The 19,555-nt window shown below is 38.8% G+C and overlaps 1 protein-coding gene across 9 annotated transcripts in view; it reads left to right on the top strand.

The window, feature by feature from the left end:
* Window positions 1-19,555, top strand: part of mcf2l2 (MCF.2 cell line derived transforming sequence-like 2) — a 193,112-nt gene that overhangs the window by 94,798 nt on the left and 78,759 nt on the right. For all 9 annotated transcript variants that reach the window (XM_081606659.1, XM_081606662.1, XM_081606660.1 and 6 more), the window contains exons 19-21: window positions 9,582-9,674; window positions 11,133-11,225; window positions 18,649-18,771. In XM_081606659.1, the coding sequence (XP_081462785.1) occupies window positions 9,582-9,674; window positions 11,133-11,225; window positions 18,649-18,771 (309 nt within the window). The remainder of the gene's footprint in view (window positions 1-9,581; window positions 9,675-11,132; window positions 11,226-18,648; window positions 18,772-19,555) is intronic.

Here is a 19,555-nt window from a genome sequence, read left to right as displayed (position 1 = left end):
CTCACAGAAGCAGTAAGCAAGCTGCAGATAACACCGGTGCCTGAACTCAAAGTCCAGCAGGAAAGGCAACATTCTATTGCAGCCAAGTCATTTAAAGATTTGGAACTTCAAGATTCTCCATGCACATCTGGATCAGAGTCAGAAGCTATTTCCCAATTTGAATGTTTAAAGACAAACGTTGGTCAAGCAGATACAGAAGTGGAGGAGGAAGGTTTACCCTTTCAAGACCCACCCCCAGCTGTAAGACAACGTTTGTCTCCCTCTCATTACTCCTATTTCAAGTCGGCTTCAGTTATGAATGATGACATACAAGATGCAGGTAATGATGTTCAAGGGATGGATGTAAGGGAAGGAGGACCTTCACTCACATATGGTGATGTTCGGCCACAGCAGTACCAATTTCCCACAAAATATTCACAGCCATCTCACTATCATGCAGGGCGGTATCCCCATGCTACAAGTAATGTTCTTCATCCTCAGCAACCACAAGATTTTGTACCCAGACCAGGACATCAGGAGAAGATCTACAGGGGACCGAAGCCTACAATCCCCCCTTTTATACATGACGATCCCAGAGAATTCTCCAGACTTAAAATAGCTCTGGATAACCTTCTACCAAGTGATGCCACAGAACGGTTCAAGTATCAAATATTGGTTGACCACCTCAAGTTAGAGGATGCATTACTCATTGCAGATTCCTACAGCAACTCAGTCTCCCCCTACAGTGATACCATGGCGGCACTCACAGTACAGTACGGACAGCCTCATCAGCTCGCTTTAAAAAGAATTGCAGAGTTAATGGATGGAGCTAATGTCAGAGACGGTGATACTGCGTCTTTTTGCAGATTTGCTCTAAAAGTGCGAGCTCTTGTTGGAATGCTGGATCAACTAGGACAAAATGGACGAATCGAACTGACTTGTGGTTCTCACGTCACTCGACTCACATCGAAATTACCACATGCTTTAAGAACTAATTTTCGTCGCTATGCTCTTTCTCAGCACATACAAGTACCCACACTATACGATTTCTCAGACTGGTTGGAATTTGAAGTCCAGGTACAGGAAAGTGAAATAGTAATGTCAGGTTCCAGAGAGAGACCATATAGACAGAGGGAGCGACAAGAGAAGCAAGCACACCCAAAGTCCTCTACTGTTTTACTCAGCACAGAACCTAGGACCACAGCTGCCACCCCTCCACAGACATGTTCTATTTCCACTGAGTCATCCTCAGCCAGTCAGAAATCTAAGTTGTGCTGCCCATATTGCAATAACAACCAACATCTTCTGAATCAATGTACAAACTTCAGTAATCTCACTAAAGATCAGAGAGAAGTGTGGATTCGGAGTAATAGAAAATGCTGGAAATGTGGAAGGAATCATCAAGCTGCTCAGTGTAAGCTGAAAGCTAGATGCAGTACATGCAATGGCAGACACTTGGAAGCCCTACATGATGTAAATGCAAGACCAGCAAAAGAGGAGACTCCTCCACACTCATCTAGTGAGGTTTTGTATGTAGACCGACCAACAGCTTCCAGCCGTGTACTACTCAAGATGAGTAAGGTCATCTTGCGGAATGGCAACCATAATATGGAGACATTTGCCATTTTGGATGATGGTTCTGAAAGAACCATTCTTCTATCTGCTGAAGGTATGAAATAATAGGAGCCTTTACAGCAGAGCATTTAGGCTTAGCGGAACATTCACACCCAGTTGCCACTTTACAAAGTAAATATGCTCACCTGAAGAACCTCCCCCTCACTTCGTTCCATCAAATGAAGCCACTCCTCTTGATAGGTTCAGACTATCCGCATTTAATCACACCAATCTAGCCTGTAAGACTTGGACCCCCTGGTGGTCCTGCCGCTATTAAAACCAGACTGGGATGGACTCTACAGGGTCCCCGCTTCTTCACAACATAAATATGCCTACATTGCATGCTGCTAAAGAAGCTGTCTTGCCACTGTTAAGAAGCACAGAAAGGAAATTGCTGAAGGATGTTAACAGAGCAGACATCTACAATAAAGAAATAGCCAAGTTGGAAGATGCAGGCTACATTACCAAGTTAAAGCCAGATGATGTTGCACAAACAAAGGAAGCGTGGTATATACCACATTACATGGTGGAACATAATGGAAAGCACAGAATTGTGTTTAACTGCTCATTTGAACACCAAGGACATAGTCTGAATGACTATCTGTTGCCAGGACCAACCCTCGGCCCTACGCTTTTGGGAGTGCTTTTGCGCTTCAGACAACACAGCATTGCCATTTCCAGTGACATTAAAGGAATGTTCCATCAGGTCTGCCTCCTATCAGAGGACAAACCTCTTTTAAGATTTCTATGGCGAGATGTGAAAATAACACAACCCCTTCATGTGTTTGAATGGCAAGTTCTTCCATTCGACACTGTCTGTAGCCCATGCTGTGCTGTCTATGCATTGCAGAGACACACAAAGGAGAATACAACACCTGACGAAGAAGTAAGGAGGGTTGTGGAGAACAACTTCTACGTTGACAACTGCTTGTATAGTCTGAGTTCTAGGGAAAAGGCAAAGGAATTAGTTGACAGGCTGCAGTCACTACTTCTCTCTGGAGGGTTTGAACTCAGACAATGGGCAAGTAGTGTCCCTGAAGTTATAGCTCATCTTCCAGATGAAGCCAGAAGTGGCAGCAACGAGCAATGGTTGGCCCAGAACAATCTAGATCAGCAAGAAATGGCACTCGGTCTACGCTAGGATTGTGAGAAAGATGAGCTGGGTTACAGATATCGTTCAGTGCCAGAGAAAAGGCCAACAATGCTCTACATTTACAAAGTTCTGGCAAAACAGTATGATCCTCTTGGTTTCATTACACCTTTTACCACAAGAGCGAAGATTATTGTTCAGCACTTATGGGACAAGCGTAGAGAGTGGGATGACCCTCATTTGCCTGAAGAACTCCTTAAGGCATAGTACAAATGGGAAGGAGAGCTGGAACACCTCCCCCGAATAACCATCCCACGGAGTTACAGTAGCCCTGAAACAGATATGCAGGACTGCAACAAGGCTCTCCACATATTCTGCGATGCATCTGAACAAGCTTACGGCTCTGTCGCATACCTTCGCACAGAGAAAGCAGACAGAAATGTGGAAACAGCTTTTGTGATGGCAAGATCCAGAGTGGCCCCCAAGCGGCAGCAGAGCATTCCAAGACTGGAACTCTGCGCTGCTCTTACTGGTGCACAATTGGCAAAACTGCTCATCACTGAGTTGACCATACCAGTACAAGAAGTCATACTCTGGTGTGATTCCACAACTGTACTAAAATGGATCCAGTCAGACTCATGCAGATTTAATGTTTTTGTCGGAACCAGAGTGGCTGAGATCCAAGAACTCATCAGTTCTATGACCTGGCGATATGTAGACTCGCTTAATAACTCGGCTGATGACATCACTCGAGGAAAATCTCTGGAGTCCCTTATCAACTCGAACAGGTGGAGTCAGGGCCCAGCTTTCCTCTTGCTTTCACCAGACCACTGGCCTAGTCCTCCTGAATTGAGGGATGTGGATGAGGGTGAACTGAAGGCCGTAGCCTTCTGTGGAGCCACAATGCAGATTGCAAATTCCATATCTGATGCAGATAAAGTATGTTCCTTTCAAGAACTCATCGAACGCACAGTGTTGTCTGCTCACGGGGCGGCTCCCTTCCAACATCACCTCTCAGTGGACGACTACAAGGATGCAGAGTTGACAATTTTACAGCAGACTCAAATGGACTGTTTTCCAGACGATTATCAGCTGCTGCAAGCAGGGAAAACTGTGCCACCCTCCAGCAGACTTGTTAAACTGGCTCCAGAGTATGACACAGAGATTAAACTAATCAGAGTTGGTGGACGTCTCCGACATACTGAATACCTGGACACAGAAGAAAAGCATCCCATTTTGTCACTAAACTTATCATTAAACAGTTTGATGATAAGCTCCATCACCCAGGGCAGGAAAGAGTGTATTCTGAACTACGCAGACACTACTGGGTCATCAAAGGAAGGGAAGCAGTCAAATGAATTCAACGAGAATGACCACTCTGTCAAAAGTGGCGTGCAACACCAGTGCTCCCTCAGATGGCTGATCTACCAGCAGCAAAGTTGCGCCTTTTGAAACCACCCTTTTACTCATGTGGAGTTGATTGCTTCGGACCATTCATTGTGAAGATTAGCAGGAGAAACAAAAAGAGATGGGGTAATCTTTTTAAGTGTCTCACAACACGAGCAGTTCACATTGACATCCTCACAAACATGACCTCTGATTCATTCCTAATGGCTCTCAGGCGTTTTGTGTCAGGGTGAGGAAAACCATCAGAACTGCTCTCTGATTGTGGGACAAATTTCAAAGGAGGTGAGCGAGAGCTACATGAAGCCTTTCAGGAGATGTGTCCTACAATTCAAGACCACCTATCCAAACAACAGATAAGGTTCAGTTTCAACCCACCTGGTGCGCCTCATTTTGGGGGAGTTTGGGAGCGTGAAGTACGATCAATCAAGTCAGCGCTAAGAGTATCCCTTGGAGCTCAAACTGTCACTGAAGAAGTCCTCAGAACTGTGCTCATTGAGGTTGAGGGGGTACTAAACTCCAAGTCACTGGGTTATGTGTCGTCAGATATTGCAGACTTGGATCCCGTAACTCCAAATTACCTACTGATGGGGCAGTGAGATGCTTCATTACCACAGGTAATCTATCCTGAATCAGATCTGTTAACCAGGAAACACTGGAAGCGTAGTCAGATGATTGCAGAACAGTTCTGGCATCATTTCATAAGAAGTTACTTACCCACCTTACAGTTACATCAGAAATGGTCAACTAAGACAGAAAACCTTCAACTTGGAACAGTGGTAATGATACTTGACAAACAACTACCCAGAGCACTATGGCCTGTTGGAAAGGTGGTAAAACTTTTACCAGGACAAGATGGAACTGTTCGAACAGCCAAAGTACAAATTAAGGACAAGACTTACATCAGACCAGTGGCACGACTTGTGCGTCTTCCAGCCATTCCAGAGACTGACGATAAGAATGAGAAGTCATAACTTGGATTTTTCCATTTTCTGTTATTCAAATTTGTCAGACAAATTTGGGGGCGGCTGTTGAAAATTGACTATTGTAACTATGTGTATGTCACTTTAAGAGCTCAGCAAGCTGTCTGAGTAATGTCTGCAGTGATTGGCTCATTGGAATTTCAGGCTACTGTTGTTAGAGCACATGTTCAGTGTTGGATAATTAGAAAGTTCACGGGAGTAATCGATGGAGATCGTTAAAGCTGTTTGTTTAAGAGATTGTTCAACAGCCTGGGAGCGTGTCAATGAATAAAAGTAAGTTTCATTAGTATTTAAGTAAGATTTAAATATTTGTACAACTTAAATATATATACATATAGCAGTTTAAAGAGTTACTATTATGACAATGTGTTTAGTGAATTATGTGTAGTCTCTTGTTGCCATCTGCTGGACAAATCGGGAATAACTATTTGGAGCGAGTAAATAATAGCTTTCATTTTTGATTTTGTTTTCTGTATTTCTTGTAGAACACTCTCAGCTCTATTAAAGAAAGTTTGGACCTGCAATCTCTCCTCTCATCCTTTACCGGATGCTTGTGGTGGCTGTACCCTAAGAACTAAAACTATTTATTAAGGGAGCACAACAGTTATTCCATGTCTAGCCAGTGTTCCTTACCTTACATTTAAAGTCATGGGCTTTGGCATGGAAAATCGAGCGAAATGGCTTCATTTGAAGCAGGTGTTGGAGCTCAGGATAGCTTTTCAAGATTTGGCCAGTACTTGAATGTTACATCAGGCTAAAAAGTTACTGTTGTTATACATTTACACTCTGCAGTCTTACATGTTTGGTTGATTTGTGTATGTAGTCCACAAATTTTCCTACATCTCATCCTTGGCTATGTAAAGGTCCTAAAATATAGCCTGCTCCTCCAATCTGAAAAACAAGCAATAAAAAACGCTTCATGGGGTGTTATGGTCCAAAAGTTGTCTTAAGGTCTATTAAGACAACCTTTGGACCATAGGGTTGTCTGAACATTACTAACTTATACAAAGAATTGTTATATTGTACATATTTTACAATACCTTGCTGCATTCTTGAAAAGGTAATGCTTGCACTGAAACTGCAAACATATCTGGGGTACAAACTTAAAACTTGAAGGGATCCTTCCTTAACATTTTATCCAACTCATATCTTATGGCTTCCCACTCAAAAAAAAAACTTTTCAGGAAGCTACCAGCCGAGATCTTTCCTGTCTGATTTAAAATGAGAGATAAATAATAAAAAAGAAAACATAAGAAAGGACATAGGTGTCCAAATCCCAGGCATCAGGATAGGTGTTCTTCAAGTTTTAGGTGCGTCTTTGGCACAAAACATCTCATTCAATTAATTTTTATGTTACTACTTATGATCCGAATGCTGAATGAATGAGGTGGTACCTCAACCATTTTATTCAAGTGTGTTTAACCAGTTACATCAAAAAGTTGAAGAACCATTCAAGAATGGAGTTAGACAGCCCTTCTGGGATATGTACATCAAAGTACTCACACGGCCAAAGCGGATGGTTCATTGGTCCAGCATTTTAAGAAATGCTTGACAGGAGACATGGTGCTGCCATCTTCATTTCTTGTAGAAAATACTCTTTTAAAAAATAAAAATATTTTTACGTGTTATTAAAGTATAGCATATAGAAGCTGCTTTGAAGAGATAAAATAAGATCTACTACTGACATACCAACAGTCTCTGGAGAAAAGGCAACCTCACACTGAATGTTAGAAAGATGAGAGTGACAGTTGGTCTTCTGACTGGGCGGTGCTATAAAAATAAAAAGTAAAATAAACAAATATAAAAGTAAGGAGTATATCTAACATCTTACTTACTTAAATCCAAATTTTGATGTCCAATTCCCATTTAATAACTATCACATTCCCATATCTTAAAATTCAAATTCATAGTAGAAACTATATAACTAAAAAATTAAGAAAGTAATTTAGATTGTCAGACAAATGGAGGAACAACACATTTGTTTGTAACCTTTTGTAACAAGGTATGTCTCTAACTACATGTACATCAACTGCTGGAAGTCCATTCAGTCTGTTTCAACTATATTCTACTGTATGTCAAAACAGTAAAACTCCACATTTGTGTTAAATAACTAGCCTGTTATATATTGTGGAGCAATTTCTATTCAGCATACTCTTACCGCCTGAAATGTTCGCTGGAGTTAGGCACCAGCACCCCTCCTGATCCCACTAAGGACAAGAGTGTTAGAAAATGGATGGATATAAAATAAATAGTCACAGGACTAGTCCCAGAAATAGTCACAGAAAACAAAACTTACGCTTTCTCTGCTTATTTTCAAATAGGCCACCATTACATAAGGAGATGGCATGATTATCAGGTGATTGACATGATTGCAGATGTGGCTGGTCTATGGGGAGAAAGAGCGGGAGGAGAGGCAGCTGGAAATGATGTGATCAAAGAAAAACCCATTGAGATAAAAAAAAAACAAAAGAAGTGTTCAGATTTCGGAAGCTCTTTATTTCTCTTCATCTAGCTTGCAACAGCAATAAATGACATGGACAGGTGGAGAGAACTTTGCCTGTACTGATGCAAGTTGGTTTTTAATTCAAGTAAACAACCTAGCTGCAATCAGTGTATTCAGACAGGGCTCATAAACAAAACTTTAAGAATCATCGAAGCCTGGGGGCACTGATGTTTATAACAACCCTCAAATTTTACAAAGTGGCAACAACAAGTATGACTATAAACACTATCATTTGACTTTATCATGGCTAATTAAATGTATTAATCACAGGTTCAGTTGAACTTGACTGACTCCAAGAGGCTGATTTAGCTAGCTTCCAACATATTGTTTCCGGCAAAAAAAAAAGTAACAAACTTGTCTAAATGTCTTCAATCATTCGCAGCACAATCCTATTACAATTAAGACCTAAAACTGCCTTCAGCAACTTTATGACATAACACTTTGGAGTTTTTTTTTGGCTATAGAGTACAAAAATATTTTGACAGATTCAGGTTTGCACTCACCGAGGTTTAAGTGTCGCATGCAATGACGTCAGCTTCTTCTTCTTGGATTTTTGTGGGATCCGTCCTTATTTTAATTTTTAATCAAAAATATTGAAATGTTTACAGAACCGATTTGCATGCAATCACAAAAAAAAATCCTTCCTCATTCTTCTTAAATTTATTCAAAGTAAATCATTGATATCATACTCAAAAGTTGTAGGTTAATTATAAATAAGTTTTTAAATCAACGAAATCCCTCAGGTTTTACACTTTACTGAGTTATTTTTAGATACCAAATTAACGTTTTATCACTGATACATCTGGCATTTATTTGTAGCAAATTCTTGATATTCCACTCAAACTACATGTAAATTGTAAATAAAGGTATTTAAAAAAAAAGTCCTATCAGCAACAAGCTACTTTGATCAGCGATACAAAAGGTAGATAACAACCTACTGAGCCTACCAAGAGGCACAGGAGGGACCGCCTGCAGCCATTCAATGGGGCAGATAGCCACTAATAATGGCCGTTCTTTGGGATGATAACATCCAAAGTGGGTGTTATTTAAAGGTTAGCAAAATCAAGCTTTTCTTTTGATAGTCCACTTCCAATTATTAGCAAGAAAATTTGCATATAAGCTAAATATTTAGTTTGGAGGAAAATTTTTAGTTTGAAGTTAAATATTTGATTTGCTATTTAGCTCTAAACATATCTTAGTTTAGAGCTAAATATTTAGTTTGTGAACATAACTTGATGCCCACATTTGTTGTGAATTGATGCTATAGAAATAAACTGAATCCAATTAAACTGAATATTTAGCTTACTAATTGCATATTTAGTTTGAAACTGACATGTGAAGCCTTGGTGTAAATTCAAACTGGAAGACTTTTCAGCCTCACCTGCATCATCCAGTTGCTGTGTTACGTTCATTGCCGCCAACCTATCAGCACCAGAAAATGCCCCGTCACAACCAATCACCAATCAAGCTCCTGCTTATAACAACCTTCATCCATGGCATTATTTGCTTTCCAGCTGTGCTTAACCCACCTCCACTCCTTCTCCACCTCCAGTCTCCCAGCTCTTCCATTTTTTCTCTGACCTCCACCAACAGTGTGTACAGGCCCTTGGGGGAAACATCCCTAATCAGCATTGGGAATGCTCATCCAAGCTAATTGCAATTCACAGCATAATGTCTTCTGCCGGGGCCAAGCGCCAAAGAACTTTAATCCATTTATGTCAGTAAACTTTTATAATTGCTGTTTTTCTCCGTCTGAGTCTCTCCACATTTAATTATATATGAATAAAAAACATGGTGAAAATATGACATTAAAAATGTATTATTATTTTTTCTCTTATGACTAAATAGACCAGATTATTGCTGTTAATATTTGGCTGTGTAACTTTACAAACAGCACTCCATAGTTGTCAGTGTCTAAAGTAAAGCCTCATTAAACATGAAATATTCTACTGGTCCCGAACATATGAATGAAGTGCTGCTGTTCACTCTGACATGTCTGTGTTGTCAGAAAGAAGAACTTCAGGTGTATGAGAAGTACTGCCAGAATAAACCCCGCTCTGAGGTGGTGTGGCGGCAGTGTGGAGACAGCCTCTTCTTTCAGGTAAAACACACTGGACTTTACCATGACTTAGAACAAGGTGTTTGGATGAAGATTACCATGTGCTGCATTAACGAACAACCTAATTTCTTTTTATAAAGATGCTACATTCAATATTTCCCCCAGAAAACTTGCTAAGCTCAGTGGTTGGGGCACTGACGTGGCCCATCATGTTTTTGTTTTAAAAGATGTTAAGTTGACAGGAAATGTATAAATATTACTAGGTAATTATGTTACAGGATGATATTTTCAAAAATACTTACACTAACAACTATAGAGTCTTTAAAACAACAAATCAAAAAAATACAATTCAAGTAAATATCAATTATTTGTACTTCTGGTAAATGCAAATTAAGTCACCACCTCATTAAGGTCCCCCATTCTTTCAGGGACCACATAAATGCTAATATTTTAACATAGACCACAGTACAGAAATTATGCATTTGTGATTTGAGAATATCAGTGCTTTTAAATTTGATTTAATGGTTTCAGCACAGATCGTTTAACATTTAAATTTATTTTAAGGAGCTGGCAAGTTTGCTTTGTAAAAGTTCAAAGAACAATTTTCATAGTTAGATTGTTTTGCTACCATAGCTACAATTTGATGCTACAAGTTAAATCTTTGAGTTTGAGCTCCATTTGTTAATAAATATATATTTATAAGCTACAATTGTCACTGATTGCTTTTAAGGTTAGCCAATTAAACTAACCCCTCTCAGACTTGACTAAATCCACGTTGAAACGCTGTTAGTGGTGCTGATGTTCTTGGCAGCAAGAAGGGCCCCTAAATTTAATTCTGCTCAAGGCCAGCCCTTGGACCAGCCCTGCAAGAGCTAAATCCGCTGTAATGCTGGATACACAGGAACAAATGGGAGGTTTAATTTATGTGGCTTTAGTAGCTCTTTCATTTTGTGTGTATTGAGTTTTTAATAAGAGCCACTGAGGCTGTTTTGGTTGCCTGAGTTTTATGGGACAAGTTTTTCTGATTTCTGCATGCAGCAATTCTGCCTGTAAGTAAGCGCAGTTTGAAGCATTGTGTCGCCTCAAAAAGTAATAATAATAATAATAATAATAAATAAGACCAGCGTGCTGAGTGCCTTCGAGGTGATCAAGAATGCTGCTCCTCCATGGGGTGAACCATCGATCTAACTAATAAACACATAAACACAGAGCCACGCGCTGGGCAGCCTGTGTGAAATGTAGATGCACACTGCACATAATTCTTTGTTCACAAAGATATATAATTCTTTCACTGCATGCTTAACACACACATCTAAAAGCGCGACTATATTACCTTGATGAAGGTATGAAAAATCATACCTTCATCAAGGTATGATTCTTCATCATACCTTGATGAAGAATCCTCCAAAGAAACATGAGTCCTCACAGGGGTTTCATATAAATGCCAATGCAAGTCATATTCCTAAGTCTGATGAAGACCTTTGCTCTTTTTGACAACAGGAGTGTCAGAAGAAACTGGACCACAAACTGTCCCTGGATGCCTACCTGCTGAAGCCTGTACAGAGGATCACAAAATACCAGCTTATGCTTAAGGTACAAACAGACACAATTGGTAATCCAGTACTTGTTCTCTGTTTGGATATAAGAACACTTAACTTCACCAGTTTTTGCTAAATAGTTAGCTATGAGTTTGATAGGCATTAAACTCATGTTCAAGTTATTGAGAAGTACTTTTCTTGGAGGTTGTATTCACATTCTAGCCCCTACTCTTTGAGGAGAGCCTTCACTATTTGGTCTGACAGTTCTTTACAACTGAGACAGGAAAGCCCAACAAGACGCATACCCAATTAGCTGTCAAAAAAATCATCTTTTTCTAAGCTACCACATCTGTTTAGTCATAGTCAGTAGTTTACTTCACGGCTCTTTGACGTGCCATGAAGGGATCCTTCTTGTTAAAGACAGTTTCCAGTATGAGGGGCCGTTTAGGGCAAAAACCATGTTTTGTCTCTCATACACTACTAAAAACTCATACACACACACAAAATACAAAAATTGTGCATATACACTACTAAAATATCACACGCATACAATTTTTCTCACACGCATACACAAAATACTAAAATTGCGCATACACACTACTAAAATATCACACATATAAAATATTTCTCTCACATGCATTCACAAAATATTAAAATTGCGCATACACACTACTAAAATATCACACATATAAAATATTTCTCTCACATGCATTCACAAAATATTAAAATTGCGCATACACAATACCAAAATGTCACACATATAACATTTTTCTCACACATACATAGAAGACTAAGATTGCACATATAAACTAATAAAATATAGACTCATTTTTTGTATGTGAGAGGAACAATTTTTTTGCATGTGTGAGCAGTGATGGCATAGTTACTTTTAAAAAGTAACTAATCGGATTACTGACTACTCCTTGAAAAAGTAACTTAGTCAGATTACTGACTACTTGATTTGGAAAATAACTAAGTTACATTAAAAGTAACTTTTTTAGTTACTTTCAGCAGCTGCTAACAACAACGCTCCACCACCTGTGAAAATTACATTGAGCTTTACCAATACTTAATTGTAAGTTATTTTATAATGGTAATATCAACAATGTATCTCCACTTATAAGGTTGAACTAAAGGAGAGATAGCAGTAACACTTTATTTGAAGGGGTGTGCATAAGACTGACATGAAACTGTCATAAACATGACATAAGACCTATCATGAACATAAAGAAGTCTTTATGAATGTTTACAACAGTTGTCATGAAGTGTCATTCGGTAAATAATGACATTTTTAATGCAAAGTTGCTCTAAAAGTTGTGTAAGCGGCGTTTAGCTCGAGGTTATGAATGCTAATTTCGGCCAGCCGTTCTCTACCGCTCCCTCCTCAAGCGCTCGGAGGTTCACTTAGGGCTCTAGAACCGACGTTATAGCCGTAGTAGGCGACCTTTGAACCAGCGTTATAGCCAGCGGTAGAGCCGGCGTAAGCGGCCTTAGAACCGCCGTTAGAGCCGAGTAAGAGACCTTAGAACCAGCATTATAGCTGGCGTTAGAGCCGGAGTAAGCGACCTTAGTACCGGCGTTAGAGCCAGAGTAAGCAGCCTTAGAACCGGCGTTATAGCCGTAGTAAGCGACCTTAGAACCGGGGTTAGGGCCGGAGTAAGCGGCCTTAGAACCGGGGTTAGAGCTGGAGTAAGTGGCCTTAGAACCGGAATAAACCCTAGGGCCTAAGTTAACCTCCGAACGCTTGAAGAGGGAGCGGTAGAGAACAGCTGGCCAAAATTAGCGTTCATAAATCGGATTAACCTTGAGCTAAATGCCGCTTACACCATGGAGCTCTAATATTCAATTTGAAGCTAACTTCACTGAGGTATCAACGCATGCGCGATCTGATCTCCAAATTATGCCCCGCCTTCTGTGACAACGCTCACACATACAAAAATTGAGTCTCTCACACATACAAAAATTGAGTGTCTCGCATACAAAAAAACGAGTTTATATTTTAGTAGTTTATATGTGCAATCTTAGTCTTTTATGTATGTGTGTGAGAAAAAAATTTTATACATGTGTGATATTTTATTAGTGTGTATGTGCAATTTTAGTATTTTGTGTATGCGTGTGAGAGAAAAATTGTATGCGTGTGTGTGATATTTAGTAGTGTGTATACGGAATTTTAGGATTTTGTGCATGCGTATCAGAGAAAAATTGTTTATGTGTGTGGCATTTTAATAGTAAATATGTGCAATTTTAATATTTTGTGTGTGTGTATGAGTTTTTAGTAGTGTGTGAGAGACAAAACATAATTTTTGTCCTAAACGGCCCCTCATATTCCAGTGATGTACTTCTTTCACAGCTGGACAGTACAGTATGGATTTCAACTGCAAGACTACTCAAAAATATGTTTTTAAAGAACAGTGAGGAACAAAACTTGCTTTTTCTACTTCTGTTGTATTTGGGGTGAAGATATTACAAAATAAAAGAAACAGGAACCTGGAACACAGCAAATTTGGAAGTGTTCCATCAACTCCTACAGAGTTAAATTCAACAATTTGAAAGTGTCTATATTGGTCCACTCTGGATGGTGTAGAAACAACACTTTTGAAAGTGTTATTTGTGATATAGTTTTTTTTGTTTTGTTTTTTTTAACATATATTTATTGATTTTAACAAGAGAATAAGAAACATACATACATTCACTTATATATACTTAAAATGTAGACCTAGACCAGACAAAAAAAAAGGACATATACATAGGGGAATAGATAAATTAAAAAGGGTTTACAGCAGACTCTCAATAGACCAATCAACGTAAACATCAGTTTGACTCACCAGATGACCTTATAACCAATCCCCTTTCTATCCATCGAGTTGGATATCATTTTGGCACAGCCAAGTGTAAAAGACAGACCAGACCACCCAAAATTTATCAAGCTTGTTCTTAGTAAAATAACTGATTTTCTCAAGTGCAAAGTAAAACGTCATTTGTGTAGTCCATTGTGAAATTCCACATAATGTCCCTTTCTTCCAAGAGAGTGCAATACAGCGTTTAGCTTCCAAAAAGGAGACATTAAGTAAGGATCTCAAGTTGTTTGGGATAACAAAGTCTTCAGGATAAATATTCAAGATGCACATTTTAGGATTCAAAGGAACCTTTATACCAATCATCTGACCAATCACAATCAATACATCCTTCCAAAAAGCGAACACTCGAGGACACGCCCACAATGAAATAAAGAACCTTTTTGGGAAGTACATTTAACGCAAGTGTCAGGAATGTTAGGGTTAAAATGATGCAATTTAACTGGAGTGATGTATTGCCTTGTCAGCCATTTGTATTGTAATAATTTGGAATTTGTGTTAGCAGATTGTGTATGAAGGAAGTGCAGGCTTCTGACCACTCCTCACTTGACAAGCTCTCTCCCAAGTCCGCTTCCCATGCTTTTAGGATGTTGGGAGAAGATTCTTTACATTTGTCAACAAACAAGGAATAAAGAAGCGACACCTGTCCTCTGTCATATAGGTGACTTAAAATAATGTCTTCAAATGAAGACAAAAAGGGTAGATCAAGATTATTTTGTTGCTTGGATAAAATGAAACTCCGAACTTGAAGATATTTATAGAAATGTTTTGTAGGAATGTCATATTTGTTTTTGAGGTCTTCGAATGACATAAATACCCTCCCTATAAAAAGATCAGATAACTTTGCTATCCCCTTAGCAGACCACAGTTTAAAACCTGGGTCTGTTCTACCTGGACCAAAGTCCCTGTTCCCAAAAATGGGTGAGAACTGGGATAGTTGTTGCTTTTCTCCCAAATAATCAAGTTCTTTTTGCCAGACCAGCATTGTACTTTTCAGAAAAGGGTTTTTGGTTTGTTTAATAAGCTTTTTCCTGTCTGATGAATGCTAGTATAAGTTTATAGGAATGGAGATTAGCTGGGACTCCATTGTAACCCATGCTGGGGGCTCTCTGGAAATAAAATAAAACATAGCTGCCCTGATCTGGGCTGCCCAGAAATACCATAATAAATTTGGCAATTGTAAACCTCCTCTGACATAAGGCAGATATAAAAGGGACAGTCTCACTCTAGGACGCTTAACGTTCCAAATAGCTTTAACATCTAGATAGGTGAATCCTTGTTTAGACGCTCGCTACATAAGGAGTAGAAACTGGAGGATTGAGACGTTCTTTTTCTGATAGGTACATTATTTCAGATTTAGCATTATTTACCTTCTATCCCGAAAAAACTCCAAAAAGACTTAATTAAATCAATTATTGTGGGCATGGTGTTACCCAACTTAGAGCAAAACAGGATTATGTCATCTGCATACAAGGCTATACGATGTTCCAAGCTCCCTATTCTTATGCCGGTTATAATATCGTGTCTGCGAATTGCCATAGCTAAAGGCTCGATGGCCAGTGTGAACAACAGAGGAGAAAGGGGGCAACCCTGCCTTGTCCCACGTTTCAATTTAAAGGGAGATGAAGTTAGACCATTGGTTAAGATTTCAGCTTGTGGGTTTGAGTAAATTAGCTTCACCCAGCTAAGAAATTTCCCTCCTATACCAAAGCGTTCCATAACAGCAAACATACATCGCCATTCTATCCTGTCAAAGGCCTTCTCTGCGTCCAGTGACAGGATAGCATTATCTGGAACCTCAGATTTCTCAAAAATTACATTAAACACCCTTCTAATGTTGTGAAAACCCTGTCTTCCTTGTACAAAACCATTTTGATCAGGGTGGACCATCATGGGTAAAAGTAGCTCCAACTTCCTAGCTAACACTACACAAAATTTTAACATCATTATTAATAAGAGAAATTGGCCTATATGAGCCACATTAAGTTGCAGGTTTACCTGGCTTCAGGAGTAGGGAGATGATTGCTGTATTAAGTGAGGGAGGGAAAGATCCTTTTTTAAAGGATTCTTGATACATGTCAAGCATTGGAGGTATTAGTTTGGATTGAAATATTTTATATATTTCAATTGGAATTCCATCAAGTACTTTGCACTGAAGGTGAAGTGTGCTTTGAAAGTTTATTGGAAGCGGCCATAGATGGTCTTGTGATCACTGATGGTGAAGTGTTTTTGGTGCTGTTCTTGTTTTCGCCAACATGAAGGAGGAAGACTTCCAGCCTGGAAGGAAAAATAGGAAATATAGCAGAAACATTAGGATAATAAATAAATATTTAAAAAAAGTGTGAACAAAACTAATCAGACTCACCTGTGTGCGTCACTGTCATATTCACTCATATTGCTCTGCCTACCCAGTTTACAAGATAAAGCATAAAAAAGTCAGAAATAATTACTAAAGAAATTAGTCAGCTTATAGAAAAAAATTTGGACAGCATTAAAAGTCGGACCAACCTGTCTGAACAAATGTGTTGAAGTCATCATAACAGGCTTCAGTCACCAACATGACACACTAGCAAAGAAAAAACATTTTGGCAGTTTTTAGATGTGCCACAGGTACAAAATACCAGAGTCAAATGGCTCAATTGCCTCCTCATTGTGTAGATATGTTCTCCAGAGTCCAGCTAATCACCTAATTAATCACGTAATTATTGTATTCAGGTCTGGTGCAGCAGCGGCACATCTAAATGTTGCAGGACAGTGGCCCTCCAGGACTGGAGTTTGACACCTGTGGCTTAGATCAAGCCAACCAACCATCCAGCACAGCCACTCCCCCATTTGGCAGTCTACAGCCAAAAACTTAAAGAAAACGACCCCGCAGCTAAATAATGCTAATTCAAATGGCCTCCAGATTTTTCTGACAGTTTTAGTGTTTGGTTAAGATAATAAACAGTCGTATCGTGATATCCAAACAAATAAACGTACTTTAATTTGTTTGGATATCAAACAAATTGACAACATCAAACAGCACTGACAGCATTATACAACAAAGCTCATTCAAAGATTCTAGTGATGTCACCCAACTAGAATCTAGTTGGGTCCACCCATGATCACTAAGTCTTCTTAAAAGGTAGAGTAAGGTAGAGTCTCTGAAAACAGTTCTCAAAATATAGTCAGTGTTTTCAGCAAAGTTGAGCTGACTGTCCAGGAACAACCCAAGGTATTTAAAATTTGCCACAGTTTCATCAGGTTAGCCATCGAGAGAAACTGGAACCACTTAAAGGTCTTGTTTAGATAATTTAATTAGCTCTACATTCTTAAGAGAATGAAAAATTAATAATAAATAACAAAGACTGTGGTATTCTGATTTAGTAATTATATTAGTTGTGTTATCACCCCCACGCCACTAGAGGCAGTAGCAGGCCCGAAAAGATGCGACTAAAGAGCAGATTTAGAAGTACACAGAAAGCTACAGATTTTGGTAAAAACGGTGAGCTTTGCTGTAGTAATTAAAGACACAAGTTCAAAATCCATGCTGAGAGTGGAACTCCTTCAATGTAAGCAATGTAACGTGATCCTCTACGGCAAGTGATGGCAAAGCGGGGCGCGTCATCACGACTTTACACAAGTGTGTCTTTACCTCCGCAGCAGAGGCTCCGCCAAACCCCTGAGACCGACTCATCGAACGAACCCAGGTTAAGAACCACTGCTCTAGCTAGTTTGCCATTTGTTGCCAAGTGACTGATGATGACATTGGTGACAAGCTTTACCCAGAATGCACCTGGAGACAATAAGGATGACTCATTTGTAGTTTTGTGTGTCATAAAGTTAAATTTAAGAGTGAAAATAAAGCCAGCCATGTAGCACAACATTTTATTCAATATTTTACACTCACTATGTCACTAAAATCAGTCAGTCTGGTAACGTTTTTAGCAACCATCAGTCAATAATGGGAAACCCTACGATATAACCTACTGGGATATGGTACACAGTTTTCAATAGGACAGGGCTATCTTTTTAAAGTTTTAGTCAAATGTGATAAAACAAATTGTATCCCTAAAGGCATGTTCTGCCTCCCGTCTGGGCCCCCTGTAGGTCCAGGCCAGGGTTCTGCCTGGCCTGGACTGCTGCAACTCTCACCCTAGCTGTAGCTCCTTTCCTGAAGTGATGTCACAAATATGTTACACTTGTGGGAGGAACTGTCTGATGTTGATTTCTAAATCAACACCAGACTGAGTTACTGTTGGTGTTAATTTAGAAATCAACACCAGACTGAGTTACTGTTGGTGTTAATTTAGAAATCAACACTGGATTGGATTGCTTTTTGTTTAACTCTTTGGAACTCTTTGAGTATTAGGAAAACTAACACTCACTAACACTCATGTTGTTGAATTAACACTGTATTTTTAACATACAACACTTACACTGGAAATCTAACACTTTTGAATTTTCTGTGTAGTTGGCATTTTGAACACTGTGAAGGCCTCAATGACTTTTGACAAAAGTCCACATGGGTTCTGAAGCATTTTAGAAGTTCAACCTTACCTGTCAGATATGAGCCCCATAGGCTGTGATGGTTGCTTTCAATGCCTTTAATGTGATAGAAACTACTTATTTCATGTCTGACAGGAAATGTTAAAATGCAGTAAGAGAGAGGGGATGGCTGAGCTGGAGGAGGCCTTAGCTACCATGCTGGACATTGTCAAGTCTGTCAATGACTCCATGCATCAGATAGCCATCACTGGATTTGAGGTGAGTAAAAATAGTAATGATGGATGGATGATGAAAACAGAATGTGTACATATCGCTTCTAATAAAGGAGCGTTTATTTGAGAACAAGAATGTAATCATATTTTCCACAATGAAACAAAAATGTTTAATAAGACAAGTGATAAAATATTATAAAATTAATTTTAATGAATAATGTGTGTACAGACCCTTTCTGGGAATTTGAATATTTAAAAGTAAATTTATTTCAGGATATTTATCATTTAATGATACACATTATGTAGCGTAATTACACAGAGATAGCCATTATTTCTGTTGATCATGATCATTTTCTATACAGTTGATGAAAACATGACATTTGGAATTATATTGCATTAGACCAATAAAATAAAACAAAATGTGGGCTTAGTGAAAAGTATGTTTATTACTTGCTTTTAATGTGACAACTGAAATTAATAAGTATGTATATTCTACACTATTGAATATGAATGTAGTATTGAAGTGGCATGTTTTTTTCTCTTCTGAAATTTACATTTAAAATAACTCTTGGCATAGAGTCAAGAGTTACTCTATGCCATACTTTGAAAAAGTAACTTTAATCAGATTATTGATTCCTCCTTGAAAAAGTAACTTGGATTACTAATTACTTGATTCGGAAAGTAACATTAAAGTTACATTAAAAGTAACTTTCTAGTTACTTTCAGCAACTGCTAACAACAATGCTCCGCCACCTGTGAAACTTAAATTGAGCTTTACCAATACTTAATTGTAAGTTATTTTATAATGGTAATATCAACAATGCATCTCC

Source organism: Poecilia reticulata, chromosome 4 (genome assembly GCF_904066995.2).
Source record: "Poecilia reticulata chromosome 4, P_reticulata-male-v2, whole genome shotgun sequence".
Taxonomy (NCBI): Eukaryota; Metazoa; Chordata; class Actinopteri; order Cyprinodontiformes; family Poeciliidae; genus Poecilia; species Poecilia reticulata.
This window is presented reverse-complemented; position numbering and strand designations above follow the sequence as displayed.